Source organism: Fukomys damarensis, unplaced genomic scaffold (genome assembly GCF_012274545.1).
Source record: "Fukomys damarensis isolate Sample0158 unplaced genomic scaffold, DMR_v1.0_HiC HiC_scaffold_38, whole genome shotgun sequence".
Classification (NCBI taxonomy): Eukaryota; Metazoa; Chordata; class Mammalia; order Rodentia; family Bathyergidae; genus Fukomys; species Fukomys damarensis.
Genome location: NW_022900950.1, coordinates 66602740 through 66617083, shown reverse-complemented (window position 1 = coordinate 66617083; position 14344 = coordinate 66602740). Strand labels below are relative to the sequence as shown.

The following is a 14344-nucleotide window of genomic DNA, read 5'->3' as shown; positions in this document are numbered from 1 at the left end:
GCTTAGCATTATCAATAAAGCCTGATATTTTTACCCTACAGAAGCCATGGGCCAGCCATAGCATTCATTTTTGTGTACAATGTTCAGAGACAAATCGCTTAGCTTTTTGAGTGACAAATGAGTAAGATTTCAGTCTGCCAAAAGGTATTCCTCTAAGCAGATACATATATCTAGGCAATCGGTCCATCAAAAAACTCAGCCTTTCCTCTCAGTTTATTTAGTTACATTTCTGGGGTCTTCTTTCAGGTATCTAACACGAGGAGTTCAGGATACCAAAATCCTGTTTACAAGATGTTCCAAAGCAATGTGCAAGACTTACCCCATACACACTATTTCGGGGAACTGTGCTTGCATTATACACAGTTTCCTTTAGAACTGTTACTTTTGTCCTAAATAAAGAACCAAAAGACTGAGAGTGCTGAGGGTGTAGATCAGTAGCAGATTGCTTGCCTAGCATTCACAAAGTTCTCGAATCAATTCTCAGCACAGGGTAGGGGGTGGGGGGAGCTGTTGGAGAAAAGGAAATGATTTTAATCCCTGAACGGTCTTGGAAAACGTATTTCTGTGCAAATGAGGCTATGCAGGCATCATGAAGTACACGGAAGAGAAGAGTATTGCAGCTTAGTTAATAGCACGTCCTCCACCATCAGACTACATCCGAATCCTGGCTGTCCTACTTGCAGGCTGTGTGATCTTGAGAAAATTATTCAAACACTCCATGCTTCAGGTTATTCATGTACAAATGTAGGCATCAGCGGCATATCTTAAGTTTGTTGTGAGGACTGCATGAGTTTGCCTGGCATTGGGTAAACTCTAAGTTTTAGCATATGTCATTTGCATGACGATTATTGGCATACACAGCATCTTTTAAGAGTACGTATGTTTCCTTCACTAGTTTAGAAAATGCCTCTCAACATAGTAGCTAGAATGTTCTTGGTGAAATGTAAACCTGGTCATGTCACTCACCTGCATGCAACTTTCCCAAACTTTCTATTTCATTCAAAGGAAAAAGCCAAAGTCTTTACAAGGATGATCATCATTTTTTCCTGCTTTGTTCAAGACAGCCTGGATTTGCCAGTACCAAGCTGTTTTTATCACAGTGGCTTTGTAGTATAGTTTCAAATTGGGAATTGTTATACAGCCATAAAGAATGAGAAATTAGAGTCATTCTTAGGAAAATGGATACATATTGAGGATATACTCCTAAGTGAGTCACACATGTATAAATACTGAATAATTTCTCTGGTGTGAAAAACTATAATGGTACATAAGATCCTAATGGTATAATTGACAATGTGTAATAGAAAGAAAAGGGCTAAAGGTGTAGGGGAAGTGGGAAGGGTAGGAGAAAGGAAATAAGGGAAAAGAAAAAAAAAACATGAGAAAATGAAAAAATGGAAATAAAGTGTTAGTAAATAGGGAAGGGAGGAGGGGTGAAGGGAGGGCAGGGGTAAGGGGAATAAATGAGAACCAAGGCCTGTCATATAAAGGTACAAGATCCCAACAATGAATGTGTCTATACTGTATACCTGAAATAAACTCAATGAGAAAAAACAAAAGACAGCCCTGATTTACACCAACTTTTTACGTGTAATTATTGTTAGTGTTGCCTCCTTTAACTTTAAAAAGTTCTGTCAGGGTAATAAAATATATAGTCAGGCTTTAGGTGCTCTGCCTTCCCACTACTCTTGCATAGCCCTGCGACCTTATCTGCTACTACTCTCCCTTCCACTAAGCCATTAGGGCCTCCTTGCTGTTCCTGTACCTCTCTAGGTACTGTCCTGTTCGGGGCCTTTGCCCTTGTTGCTTCCTCTAACTGGAACTCTCTTATCTTAGGAAGTTGGTTCAGTTGGCTCCTTTGACATGTTCACTCAGCTGTTGCCTTGTATTGAGGCCTTCTTTAGCTATGCTCTCAAAAATTAACATCTCTCTCCTTTTTGTTCCCCATCCCCATGAACTTTGCTCCTTAGCACTTACCTCACGGACTCTATACTTGCTTATTTATCTTCCTTTTTGTCTTGCTCTTCTACCCGAATGTAAGCTTCATGAGGGCAAGGATATCTGTTTTGTTTATTACTATTTCACCAGCATCTTCATTGAATGAATAATTAAAGAAAAGTCAGATTAAAAAAGATCCTGGCTGGGGATTTAGCTCAGTGGTTCTGCCACCTGCCTCGAAAGAGCAAGGACCTGCGTTCGATCCCTGGTACCCTCCCCACAAAAAGATTCAATATAACTGAGCAACTAAATGACTAGTAGTTACCATTTCTGTTGCCTGCTAATATAAATTTGATCTAAAGTAATGGAAGTACCATGTTTGGGAAAATATTATTTAGAAGTATTAAGAGTTTCTTCCATTATTGTGACTAGTTTCCAAGAAAGTTGCTTTTAAATGAAACTCTTAGAGGTGTTTAAAGTCCAAGAAATGACCTCTAAGATTGCATGAATATTTGTACAAATAATAGTAAGACTTTCTAGAAACACCTGATGTTAGATTCTTGAGTCTAAAAATGCAGGGGCTTCAAAACTTACAAATTTAAATGAACACTCCAGAACAAGTGTTTTTCTTATCCTTTTGGAAGTTCAAACTTAAACATAAAACTATCAAAAATTAACACTGATTAATAAGTCTGTTTTACTACTAGTTTTAATTTCATCTTTTGTTTTTTTAGTTTAGAGAAGTTTTCCCAACAACGTCTAGATCCAGTTAAAAATAAAGTTGTAGCTACAGAAAGTAAAAATGCTAACTCCCAGGAGAATGTGGCAGAGGGAGAAGGCAGTTGTAGAATTTCTGGCAGTGTATCAGATTTATTGAGATGGAATTTCTTAGGCCATTCCTTATTTAACCATTCTAATCTTAGCATCAGCTTTAGCACGCTTGATTCCCTCATTCATCTTAGTTTGTACTCTATACAAACTGTACACACTTTGTATAACACTCAACTTCCAAAATATACTGTAGCAATGCTTTAGAATAAAATAAGCAGAACATTTGCTTTTATTGATGGGAATGCCAGGTATCACGGCACCATTCACAGCAACAATGTGTATTGTGTGATTTTTTTTTTCCCCTCAAACCTAAAACTTGCTTGAATTTTCATTTTATGTTAAATTTGGAATATTGCAAACTCTTTTAATGAGCGCAAGTCTTTTGATACAGGAATATCATCAGCCTTGAATCTGTTTACATCTCAACTCCTTGCTAGTAAGAATGGGGCTGGAACCATCTCTCCCTTCTTAGCTTTGGGAGCAATCTTGCAGTTATGGACCATTTCCATCCCCCACTACTGACACAGGAATAACTGTGCTATAAGCCAATTGCTCAGGGCAGGCAAAGTAACCTCACATGAGAATAATTACTTAACATGACCATGAGAGAATGCAATGAGTTTCCCAGACACAGGAAATGAAAAGTCAAAAGGGGAGGTGGAGCTGGACAGGGTTCTGAAGTCTTTCCAGACGGCAACTTCCTCCTAACAAACAGAAAACTGGCTAATAAATTTATCACTCTGTCATTTTATAGGTACATCTATTCTTAAATAAGCTAGTCAGCATATTTTTGCAACATGCACATGTTAGCAGCACCAGAAAAGCAACCTCTCTCCTATCCTCTAAAGAGCAAATAAAAGCTTTTGTAATGTGAATATTCATTTTGATACTCCAAATCTCTCATAGCTTTAATAGTTCAATCTGAAACCATAATTAGAAATATGCTTACGGAATGAATATTGCAGAGAAATCCTGGAAAGAGGCTCTTTGATTGGCCATGTAGCTCCAGAGAGAGAGGAAAACAGTTAAACGCACAATGTCTGAACCAGAGGAAAAGAACACTTGGCTTCAAGAGACAAAGTGAAGGGGGAGCCCACACTGTCGCTATGTGCTTCTCTGCTTCTTGTAAGTTTCTCTTAGATTTATCAACCCCAAGACATTCTTGTGTGCAGGATAAAAAGAAATCCCATAGCTTCAATAATCAAGACTACTTTAGGGTCTGCAATAGTACAAGAGAAAAACATTCTAATAGAGGCAAATACAATGCCATTAAAAAAAAAAAGCCTCATTCATCAAGTGTTTTTTAAGCTGGGCCTTGGGGATACAATGATAAATGAGTGTTAGGGCAGCTGGCCTCAAGGAACTTGCAGACAAGCGAATGATTTGGAAGACACAATAGAACACGTGTTAAATGCCATCCTAGGGTTAACAGAGGGTATTGGGGGAGCACATGAGGAGGCCGTAACCTTGTCTGGGTCATGGATCCTTGCCAGACAAAGGGATGTCCTGAGATTTGAACAAATAAAGTAGAATGAAGCAGCAGAGGCATGAGGGAAAATTACGTTAGATAGAAGGATCACTTTGGTACTTTTGGACAGGCTGGGTTAGCTAGAGTGGATAGAGAGGGGGAAGAGTGTGGAGCGATGGGTGCTTGGAAAAAAGGCAGAGTCGGAATTACTTAGAAGGAAAATGTCTAACTGGAATACGATGCACTGGCAAGGGATAGAGGCTTCAATTAAGGGATGCATTTTGTCTCTTAAAATTTAGGGTGTACAGTTACTACAGCTAATTCTATGGTTATAGCATGACTCCCGGAGTACATGAGAAAGGTCTGTTTTGATTTGCTTGATGATAATGTAAAAAAGGAAATTGTACGCTCATCGCATATGGAATTTGGTGAATTATTCAATTAACTTGAAAAATAGGGTGTGCAGACCACAGGTAATATCTTTTGCCTTGCCTGTAAATGAAGAATCCCTTTGACAAATCAGTCATCATCACCATCATCATCATCATCATCATTTTAATTTGAAGCTCTCAGAGAAATCTGATTACAAGTTAATTTTAAAAGCAAAGGCCCAAATCAAATCAAATCAAATCACATCGTAACAAGCGTGATTCACCGTTTTCCCTGAGGCATATCGCCTATAATTTGTAGCAATTTATTTGCTTTGGTGATTTGATGTTTCAAGAAACAACTGTTGTATGTCCGCTCTAAAAGATGGCTTCTAGTGGCACAAGATGTCAAAAGCTGTGTGACTGGAGATGTTGGCTCTGTGTGAACGTCTCTAGTTTCCAAATTGCTCAGATCCTCTGCCAGAGCAATGTACTGTATTGGCAGCCTTGAGATCATTGCAAAACATTCTTGGTAATTTTATACAGAAGTTGTAACTGTTTATTTTTCATTGTTGTTCTCATTAAGAGATGGTTGCTTGGAGTGGGATAGAATTAGAACTCAGCGGACTTAGTGACATGTATAACGGTTGTCACCGCTGATATGCTTCATACGATATTCTCAGGGTAGACATTGTTCAGCTGTAGGGTTCTCCACAGCATCCCTGGTTTCAGCTATTGTTACGCATACCTGAACTTCCTATGCTTATGCCGCTGGTTTCCAGTTTCTTTCTTCCTCCCGTGTCCAACAGTTGCATCCTTTTTTACCCTCCTTCTCTCACATATATTTTCTCTCATTCTTGTTTCTGCTAAGAAGTTCATGGGAAAATCTCTGTATATGTACGAGTCAGCTCTTCTCCCAAAACCATGTGATAATAAGCCTTGGCCAGTACACAAACCTCCCCTGTGGGTATCTGTTCTATTGAAATTTATAAGCCACCAACACTCGATGGCGTTGAAGAATAAATCACTAAATTCTGCATTTCTAATCAACACTGCCATTTATTTACTGGAAACTTTTTGGTCCCCAAATACAAAGGCAATGTTTTACTTGTTTTTTCATTCTAACGAACGTAAATACTTTTTGTACAAATTAAATTACTTGGCCCCGTTTTGCATTTCTTGAGAATTTACGATATTAGACAATGCAATTTTCCAAACACACTGAATCTGTCACCAACCTAGATTTAATATTGACTACATGAATGAGCCTACTAGTTCTTTTTCCTTCCTCGCTCTTGTTTTTATCAGTCATCTCTTGCATTTAGTGATATTATCTGTTATTTGAATAAATAAAAATTATCCTTTGATCAGTTTAGGAATGGCTTTTCTTCAGCATTATCCTTTGCAAGGCCTTTGTATATTCGAAAACCAAGAAGGCAACTGGAAATCATTGGCTACACTTTGGTTCTTTCTGCTTTACATTTTATGTTCTTGGACTGTCTGATTTTCTTTTTGTAGGCTGTAGGTGTGTATATAAGCAAGGGCCAGAGGAGTGTGTGTATTTTTCTCGTCTTTGTACTTTTTTGGTACTGGAGATTGAAACTTATAGGACTTTATACGTTTTAGGTAAGCTGTCTATCATTGAGCTACATTCTCTGCCCATTTTATTTTATTTTATTTTGAGAGAGTCTCGCTAAATTACCAAGGCTGGTCTTCACCCTCCTGAGTAGCTCGGATTACAGGCATACACCACCATACCTAGTGGCTTCTTCTCTTCTTGATGCCACATATATAACAACTGCGGACCTCCCTCATTTTTTTTATCTAAACTCTGTAAATGCCTTAGCAGCTGCAATTTGGTGGCTATATCCATTTTCCTCCTGACAGCGTTGTTTAGGACAAAGGAAGTTCCTAAGGGGGAGCAACGGCAATGGGACAGAAGTTGACCACCCATGTTGGGAACTGCAAAGAAGCAGCTAAAGTGTGGCCCGAGCCTGGGAGGCAGTTGAGGCAGGTGAGAGTCCTGAGTGCTCTGAGGAAAGAGTGGGACTCTGTATGTAGATCGGTGTTCAGCAGAGATTTGGGGAAGAAATGCAGAAGACTTGGAGGCCAGTTCAGAAACTTCTGGAAATGCATGTGTGGGGTGACACCCTCTTTATGCCCACTGACCATCTGGAGCCGGCGGCCCCAGCTGTGCTGGCTATGAGGGACCAGAACTGGCCCAGCTGTCTGATACCGGCTACCGTGATGTCAGTGTTTCCCATCATGTTGATCTAGGAAACAGTTACAGCCCAATCCGTTATAAGTGGAGAAAGGAAACGCAATGCTAACTGAAAGAGCACTCTGTCGGGCTCATCCCTTTTCTTGTTACATCTCTATAGTTGACTCAGCAACACTAGCCTACCCCAAGTCATGGTAGGCACACTATCTACTCCACTTGTGTGGATGCTGATATGACTCAGTGCAATGTTTTCAGTCTGGAGACATCTTAGGATTGGGCCTGAAACCAGTATGACTGTTAACACAACTTCATGATTTGAAAGCTCGTCTCTCTTTGAAGTGTATAGGAGATATTTTCGACTAGCCTTCTTTCAGAGTGAATTTTTGCGGGTGCTAGTGGGGATTAAACTCAGGGAGCACTAAGTCACCTTCCCAACACTTTTACAATTTTTTTTTTTTGATTTTGAGACTGGCTCTCACTAAATTGCTCTGGCTAGTTTTGAAATCCTCCTGTCTCAGCCTCCAGAGTAGCTAAGATTAAAGGTTTGCGTCACTGTGCCTGGTGCAGCTTAATCTTTTTTAAAATTGAGGAGGCTATAGAAGGCCTATGCACAATAAAAGGCAAATTGCAAGAAACATGGACATAGACTCTGTGGAGATGGATAGGGGGATTTGGGAATGAGGGGAAATGGAAAGGGGAGTAAAAAGCTGTGCGATGTGGTCAGTGTATGTACCCCTACCCTACAATGACTGCACTGTATCCATTAGGTATTACACACACATTCTAATAAAAAGGGAAACATGAAGGCACAGAGAAGGTAAAGTTGATGTGTCAGAGGCCTCCGCGGGCCTGAAGTGTGAAGGATTTCAAAGTATCAGAACCTTGTGGCAGGAGGTAGCTGTGGGAGAAGAGAAACGGAGGCCTGAGCTCACACTGCCTGCAAAAAGATTTTTCTTGACCGTCCCAGGCAGGAGTCAGAGGGAGAGTGACATGTGAAGGTCTCCTGATCTAGAGAAGAGGATAAAGCACTAGAGATAAGCCTGAAGTCCTGTGAAGCTTTTTAGCTCACTGGGATGTTTTCCTCTTTTGCTTCGGAGAAAGACTGAGATGACTAAAGGGTATTTTTTTTTTTAAAGCCTAAATGATTTACTTTCTAAAATTAATGTCTATTAAATGACTCATATTACAAGTTTTAGAAAAAATAAGAATTCTATACATATACTCCTGTGACATAAAAACCCCCGAGTTAAACTGTCCAATACTTAGAACTACAATATGGTTTACAAAATACTGGGTTCCCAAGAATGGTATGGTCAAAGAAAGATGTATTAGTTTTTAATCTACTGCTATATAACAAAATAATTTTATTGAGATTTTCACAAAATTTGGAAATATTCTGGGTCGTCTGACTTAACCTGTGACCATGGAGGAGGAATATGAAGCTCAGTTTAGCCTGGTGATTGGTAGGAGGCCCCTCTCCTGGAAGTTACCAATACTGAGGTGTGAAGAAACTGCCTGCACACAGCTCAGTCTCCGCGGCATGCTTCAGAGACAGCAGCAGAAGGGAGGAGTTAATTCAGAGATGGTACATTATTCTCACGAGTGAAGGAGGGTTAGATAATTAGTGTATAAGCTTGAATAATCAATGTTCAATACTCCATACCGTCACTGAGGAGTAAAATTTTGCGTACGTCATGCCAACATTTTCCAGTCTATCACTAAGGCGATATATCATGGAAAGTCATGTGGAATGCGCATGGTATCTCATAAACAGAAAATTAAGAACTTGTGGAAAATAGGTTCTGTAGCATATGCTAGTATTTAAAATTAATTATTTAATACTTCAATTTTGCATCACAGTTTGGTCCTAAAAATCCCATAAAATAGGAAACACGTGTATTTATGCTATTGTGTGCAAAGAGATGGTATGTAAGGGTTTTTTCTGCACTGTCTAATTTCTCCATTTTGCTATATATGGTATAATTTTAAAAGATTTTTATTCATAATGCTCAAAGATTTAGTCATTTTCATCTTCTACTTAGAATTCAGTTGACATAGCTTGTCATTTAAAGTAGTATTTCAGAATATTGCCACCTAGAATAGTTTGTTTCTGTAGATAATTCACAGGAGCAGATGGAGAAGGAAAGAAAGGTGAAAGATGGTGATTTCCTGTGACATTGATCATGCTGTTTCATTTGACATTTAGTGATTTTGAATTCTTTCAGAAATCCCTCCCCCCAGTGCCCATACTAAACATGGAATATCTTAATTCCTTTTGGCTTTAGCTTATTTGGTACTAAATACACACTTATGTAGGGCAATCCCAGTAATGGTTCGGTAAGTATTTCCTTCTCTCACTGAGACACTAGCATTATTTTGTGCTTCTCTCTGTTCCCCATTACCTAGCTCAGGGCTGGGCGCACATGAGCTACTCAATAAATCCAAACTACAAAAACAAAGTAGAAAACTGTAGGTCAAGGCTGGTTTCCAGTAGTTTCAGGGAGCACTCCTCCTCCACAAAGTGGATTCTGGCTGGCCTGCTGTCATGTGGACCCCTTTACCTCCAAGTTACCCAGAAAACCGAGAAGAACCTTTGGCTTAGTCATCCATGCACACAGTCAAAATAAAATAGGTACTTTTCATTTTAAGCTGGACCATGAATATTTGGATGCCGGACAGCATCACATTAAATATGATTATATAACTGAAACCAAAGGCATATTTAAGTGCTTTGGGGACTCAGCAGGTCACACTCTGGAAAACGGAGTCAGAAAATCTGGAGATCTTCTCCGGACTGCCCATTTAACCCACAAGCCCAGTGCAAGCATGAAAATCCAGTGCATGAAACATCATGATTTTGAAGACTCACCCCTGAGATTTTGTTAACAACTAAGTCAGAAAATAAGCATAACATATAACAGATAATAAAATCTTAAAGCGCCACTAAGTTTTAAGAGAGCAGAAATAAGCCTCGGTAAAAACAGAGCAAAATTCCAAAGGTCAAAGAAGTTTGCAGTGACTCTCTTACTAAGGAATCAGAGAAAGTGTTCAAACCTGCAAATGCATTCGTAGTTACTTCCTACCTTAAAGACATTGATAGGGAGATCAATGACCACATAGATAAGGTCTCCAAGGGCAAGGCTGGCTATCAGCGCGTTGGGGCCATTCCTCATACACTTGTTCTGGTAAATGATCCTGAGCAGAGTTGCATTCCCCACCATTCCCACGATGAAAATAGTACAAGATATCACAGTGTTAATGTATTTGAAAGCTGCAGTAATTTTAGTCTGCTGTGGGCAATAGCTGTGCAGGGAGCCATTGCTGGGTAGGGCCAAGTTAGTGGGTCGATGCGTGGTGACCAGGAAGTTAAGCTCTGTCCCATGGAAAGTGGTGAAGTTATCCACAGGATTGCTTAGATTTGTGCTGTGTCTCTCAGGGTTATCACCAATTACACATCCCACCAGTGCCAGCCAAAAGGAGGCCCTGAGCCGGAAGGTTTCCATCTTGATGTCTGATGGTGCTGCTTGTATACCTGGAAAAAGAAAGAAATTATTTTTGTTACAAAAGCTAGCTGGTGAAACAATCAATGATTATTTACTGGATTAATTAAAATATAGGTTATACTTGGTAAATAGGTAAGAGATATCTATGTCAGGTTACCCCCCATGGCAGAACACAACTAGAGAAAAGCCGAAGATTTATTAGGTCTCTCTCTCTCTCTCTCTCTCTCTCTCTCTCACACACACACACACACACACACACACACGGAGAGGTACATACACACCCCTATCTCCATCTGATCTCTATCCAAAGTTATATATGTTCAGACCATAATATGGATAAGAATATGTTAGTCTTTCCTTAAAGTAGTAGTTACTTTTTTCTCTCTCTGTTCAGGCTGACAAGAATCTGACTTACAAAAAACTTGGGAGGGTTGAGAGACACAAAATGTTATGTATTGTTAATACTACCACTACCATTATTATTATTAGTATGGTATCATGACCTTCCTTTGCACTGAGTTACGTCTCTAACCCTTTTCTTATTTTTTATTTTGAGGCAGGGTCTCCCTAAGTAGCTAAGTTGCCCAGGCTGGGCTGCATTTACTGTCCTCCCAGAGTGCTGGGATTGCCAGCCATACCACCACATCCAATTCAAAACTTTCCGAAATAAAAGTATTATAATATGTCAAGTAAAAGTTGTGGTATCTAGGCTAAAATAAAGTTACCAAACTATGTAACTAATAATTCAGTACTGCTTTACGCATCGTAAATAATGAACATGGGACTAGAGAGCAGCACAGATAGCCATCTCAAGTGTATCCAGAAGTTCATTTAAAATCAGGACTCTGGTTAATTCCATTAATGCACTGAGAAATCCTAGTTTTAATCCAATATGATATAATTGATAAAGACAAAACGTTTATTTTGAAAACTTTGATGAGTAAAGTATGACATTTATGTCTTCTAACAGGAGTTTTTGCTGCTCTATGCAACAGAAATTATTGTCACAATTTTTGCTAATGAGTGCAATGGGGATAAAGTATTTCCCCAGACTAGACATACTGTTTGGTTTTCAAGGATCTCCTGTCACCATGCTGCTTTTTCTGTCATGGATATTTGGAAACAGAGGTTCAAAAAGGCAAAGTCCCTTGTCAAGGTCACAAGGGGTGTTGGCAACGCTGCACTTCTAAAAGGTGGGGTAGTTTGATTCCATACCCAGCCTGAACTCTTAACCACTAGACCACCCTATCTCTCTCATTTTTGAGCTTTATTTAAACCTACAACACATTAAAGACATCTCCAGAGTTCAGATGAAGCAACAGACCAGGGAGCATGGTTAGACATTTTCAAAATACCACCTTTTTTTTTTTTTTTTCAAAAAGTGAGTGAACTCTTACCAGGCAAGTCTAGGTTTTTCCTTTAATCCTTAAGAAAACACACTGGAGAAACCAGGAAAGTTGATTTTGAGTATTGGTGACAGAATAATCAGAGGTAAATAAATGTGGACCCTCCTAGTTCAATATTTTGTACATTTCCTTTTCTATAGGCTTTTTTTAAATCAGAAATCGAACTGGGGACTTTGTGCCTGTGAGGCAGGTAGCAGAGACACTGAGCTAAATTCCTGGCCCTTCCACAGGCTTTTTAGTAATATTTAAATGAAAACTATAAATTCATTTGTGCAGTGGGGTGCTTGTCTACGACACAAATACCTGAGTCTTAATTTTAACAAATAATGTCCTTTCTCTGAGTCTATTCAACAAAGCTATGGGCCACTTTAAAAATTTTGACAGTTATCACGGGATATCATTAAGCTTAGGTTCAGCTAACATGTGGAAACAATAAGATACAGTCAAATGGTATAGAAGGTACAAGGCAAATACAAACTATAGCACTGCATCCTTTTGCCTTCCCCTGAGATTGTCTCCCAGAACCTGAAATAATGCAGCATTTCACACAGGGTGATACATTATACATAGATCTGTTATCTGCCTTGAGCTACAACTCAACTGTAGGTAGGCAGGAACAACCTCCGCATTATACCTGAGGGAAACTGAGTCTTGGAGTTAAGAGATTATGTCAAGATTTTACAAGTAAGAAGTGATAGGACAGTTGTAATATCTCACAACTTGGTTACACGACTTCACTTGATCCGATTAGGTTAAAAAAAAAAAAAGAATTTTTCAAAGTTAGGGACATGCTCTGTATTTGTCAGTTAGACCAAAGCTTAATTAGTAGTTTGTAGTGTTTTTTTTCCCCTGCTTTTTATTATCTGGTGTGTTTGAACAAATATCAGTAGACCTACCATTTCCATTCCAAAGTGGAGACCAGAAGTCCAAGAACAAAGCTCATTGTCATCCTCCTCCTACATCACAAAGTGGGGTGGATTCTTCAACATCTTACACTGATTAATGACTAGAGCCTCCCCATTTCCCGACTGGAAAGGAATATTCAGCAATGGTTTTCTTCAGAATGAGAGACAAAGGCCTTTTCCAGGAATGGAATGGCTCCTTACCCATTGGAGTAGCTAGAGGGTTATTTCCTGAACTGAGCTGGCTATCATGGGCACCATGCCACTCATAAAAGATTAGCATGCAGATCTGCTTGGTCAGCTGTTTACAGCCTAAGCTAAGAAGGCCAAGGTTATAGGTTCTTATCATGGCCCCACCTAGCTACCATTAAGACCATCTTCCTTCCAACAATGGCACTACTGTAGTAATCATTTCTGATGAAACCTTTGTCAGCTCTCCATACACATTAAGCTAAAAGCTAAGGGACATTTGTCAAAGGCATGTGGATACCATATTGTCATTCAGTGAAAAAACCCTTTCAGTCTAACATTGTTCCAACTGAGCTATTTTGGCTCTCTCAGAAAAAAAAAAAATAAAATAGTTCAAATGCATGTTCCTCCAAGGAAGGGTCTATAGCTCACTTCCATGCATGAGTCATGCTTGCTTTGAATCATAGTCACAATCAGCCACAGCTCTAGCTGAAGCTTCTCAGGTTTAGACCCGAAGGACAAGGTCTACAGTATTCATTCAGCATTCTTCCTTGGGGGCCGGCACAAAAGCTATTATTTAGGGAGCTGACTGAATCTTTATGCTTACACATTAACCATTTAACAAATGGGACTCTCAGGATTCAAGTTTACCTGTGATTAGTAATATGGAAATTCCAACCTTGTCAAATTGGTATGAGTTTAAAGCGGGTAATTTGCACCAAAAGATTGCCGAGGTACTGCTCAATTAGCTAACACTTAAAACAGAGGGGGTGCTAGTGGGAGGAGCCATAAGCAGAGGGGGGGGGGAGGGAGGGAGGGAGACCCCAGGAACTTTTTACAAGTTTTCTGTGGTTTCGTTCTCTGGGTAAGAAATTAGCCAGGTCGCCTGCCTTTAATAGGCCTCCTCCCAACTATAGGGAAAGCCCTTAGGAGGTGTAAACAGAGGCTGATTATCTAAAAACAGCCCTTGCTTTCTGCACGTGAAAGGCAACAAGTGCCTTTTAAAGGACGGCACAGAACAAAACGCCCAGACCTCCAACAAGCAGATTTCCAAAACTCGCTACACCAGCTCCCTGACCGGCAAGACATCAGTTCCTCACAGCGGGCGCGGTGGCTCCCCTGGGCAAACCCAGGGAGGGTAGCAGCTTTAAGGGAAGACAACTTTACCCGTAGGCTTTGGAGCAAGCGATAAGGGGCGAGATGCTCCAGAGTTCTCGCATGTCTGGGGGAAAAGGGACACCAGGAAGAATTATTGGGCCTCTTTTTCCTAAAATGCCGACTCCTACTTCAGGAGGTGAAGTGCTTGCCATCACTTCTCCGAAGCGCAAACGTCTCCCAAGCGCACCCCCGCCAGAAGCGCCCCCCAACCCCCGGCACCCTCGGGCAGGTGGGTGCCGGTCCCACTCAGCGCGGGGCGTCCGGGCGAGAAACTCCCAGACGGCGTCTCCCACACCCCCGGACCCATCCCCGAAGCACAGACTTGCACCGACCGTGGAGCCCGGAGGGGCGCAGACAGCT

At 40.3% G+C, this 14344-nt stretch overlaps 1 protein-coding gene and 1 long non-coding RNA gene across 4 annotated transcripts in view; one reads left to right on the top strand and one right to left on the bottom strand.

Annotated features, from left to right (window-relative positions):
- Positions 1–14338, bottom strand: part of Ednra (endothelin receptor type A) — a 55318-nt gene extending 40980 nt beyond the window's left edge. Inside the window, exons 1-2 of one of the 2 annotated variants that reach the window (XM_010610913.1) lie at positions 14317–14338; positions 9910–10358 (exon numbers count right to left, since the gene is read on the bottom strand). In XM_010610913.1, coding sequence (XP_010609215.1) covers positions 9910–10329 — 420 coding nt within the window. In that variant the 5' untranslated portion in view covers positions 10330–10358; positions 14317–14338. Of the gene's footprint in view, positions 1–9909; positions 10359–12631; positions 12656–14316 lie in introns of those variants that run through there. The other variant, XM_010610914.1, reaches the window with a different exon arrangement.
- LOC104853080 overlaps positions 1–14344 on the top strand; it is a 113817-nt gene that overhangs the window by 26598 nt on the left and 72875 nt on the right. The window lies entirely within an intron of this gene.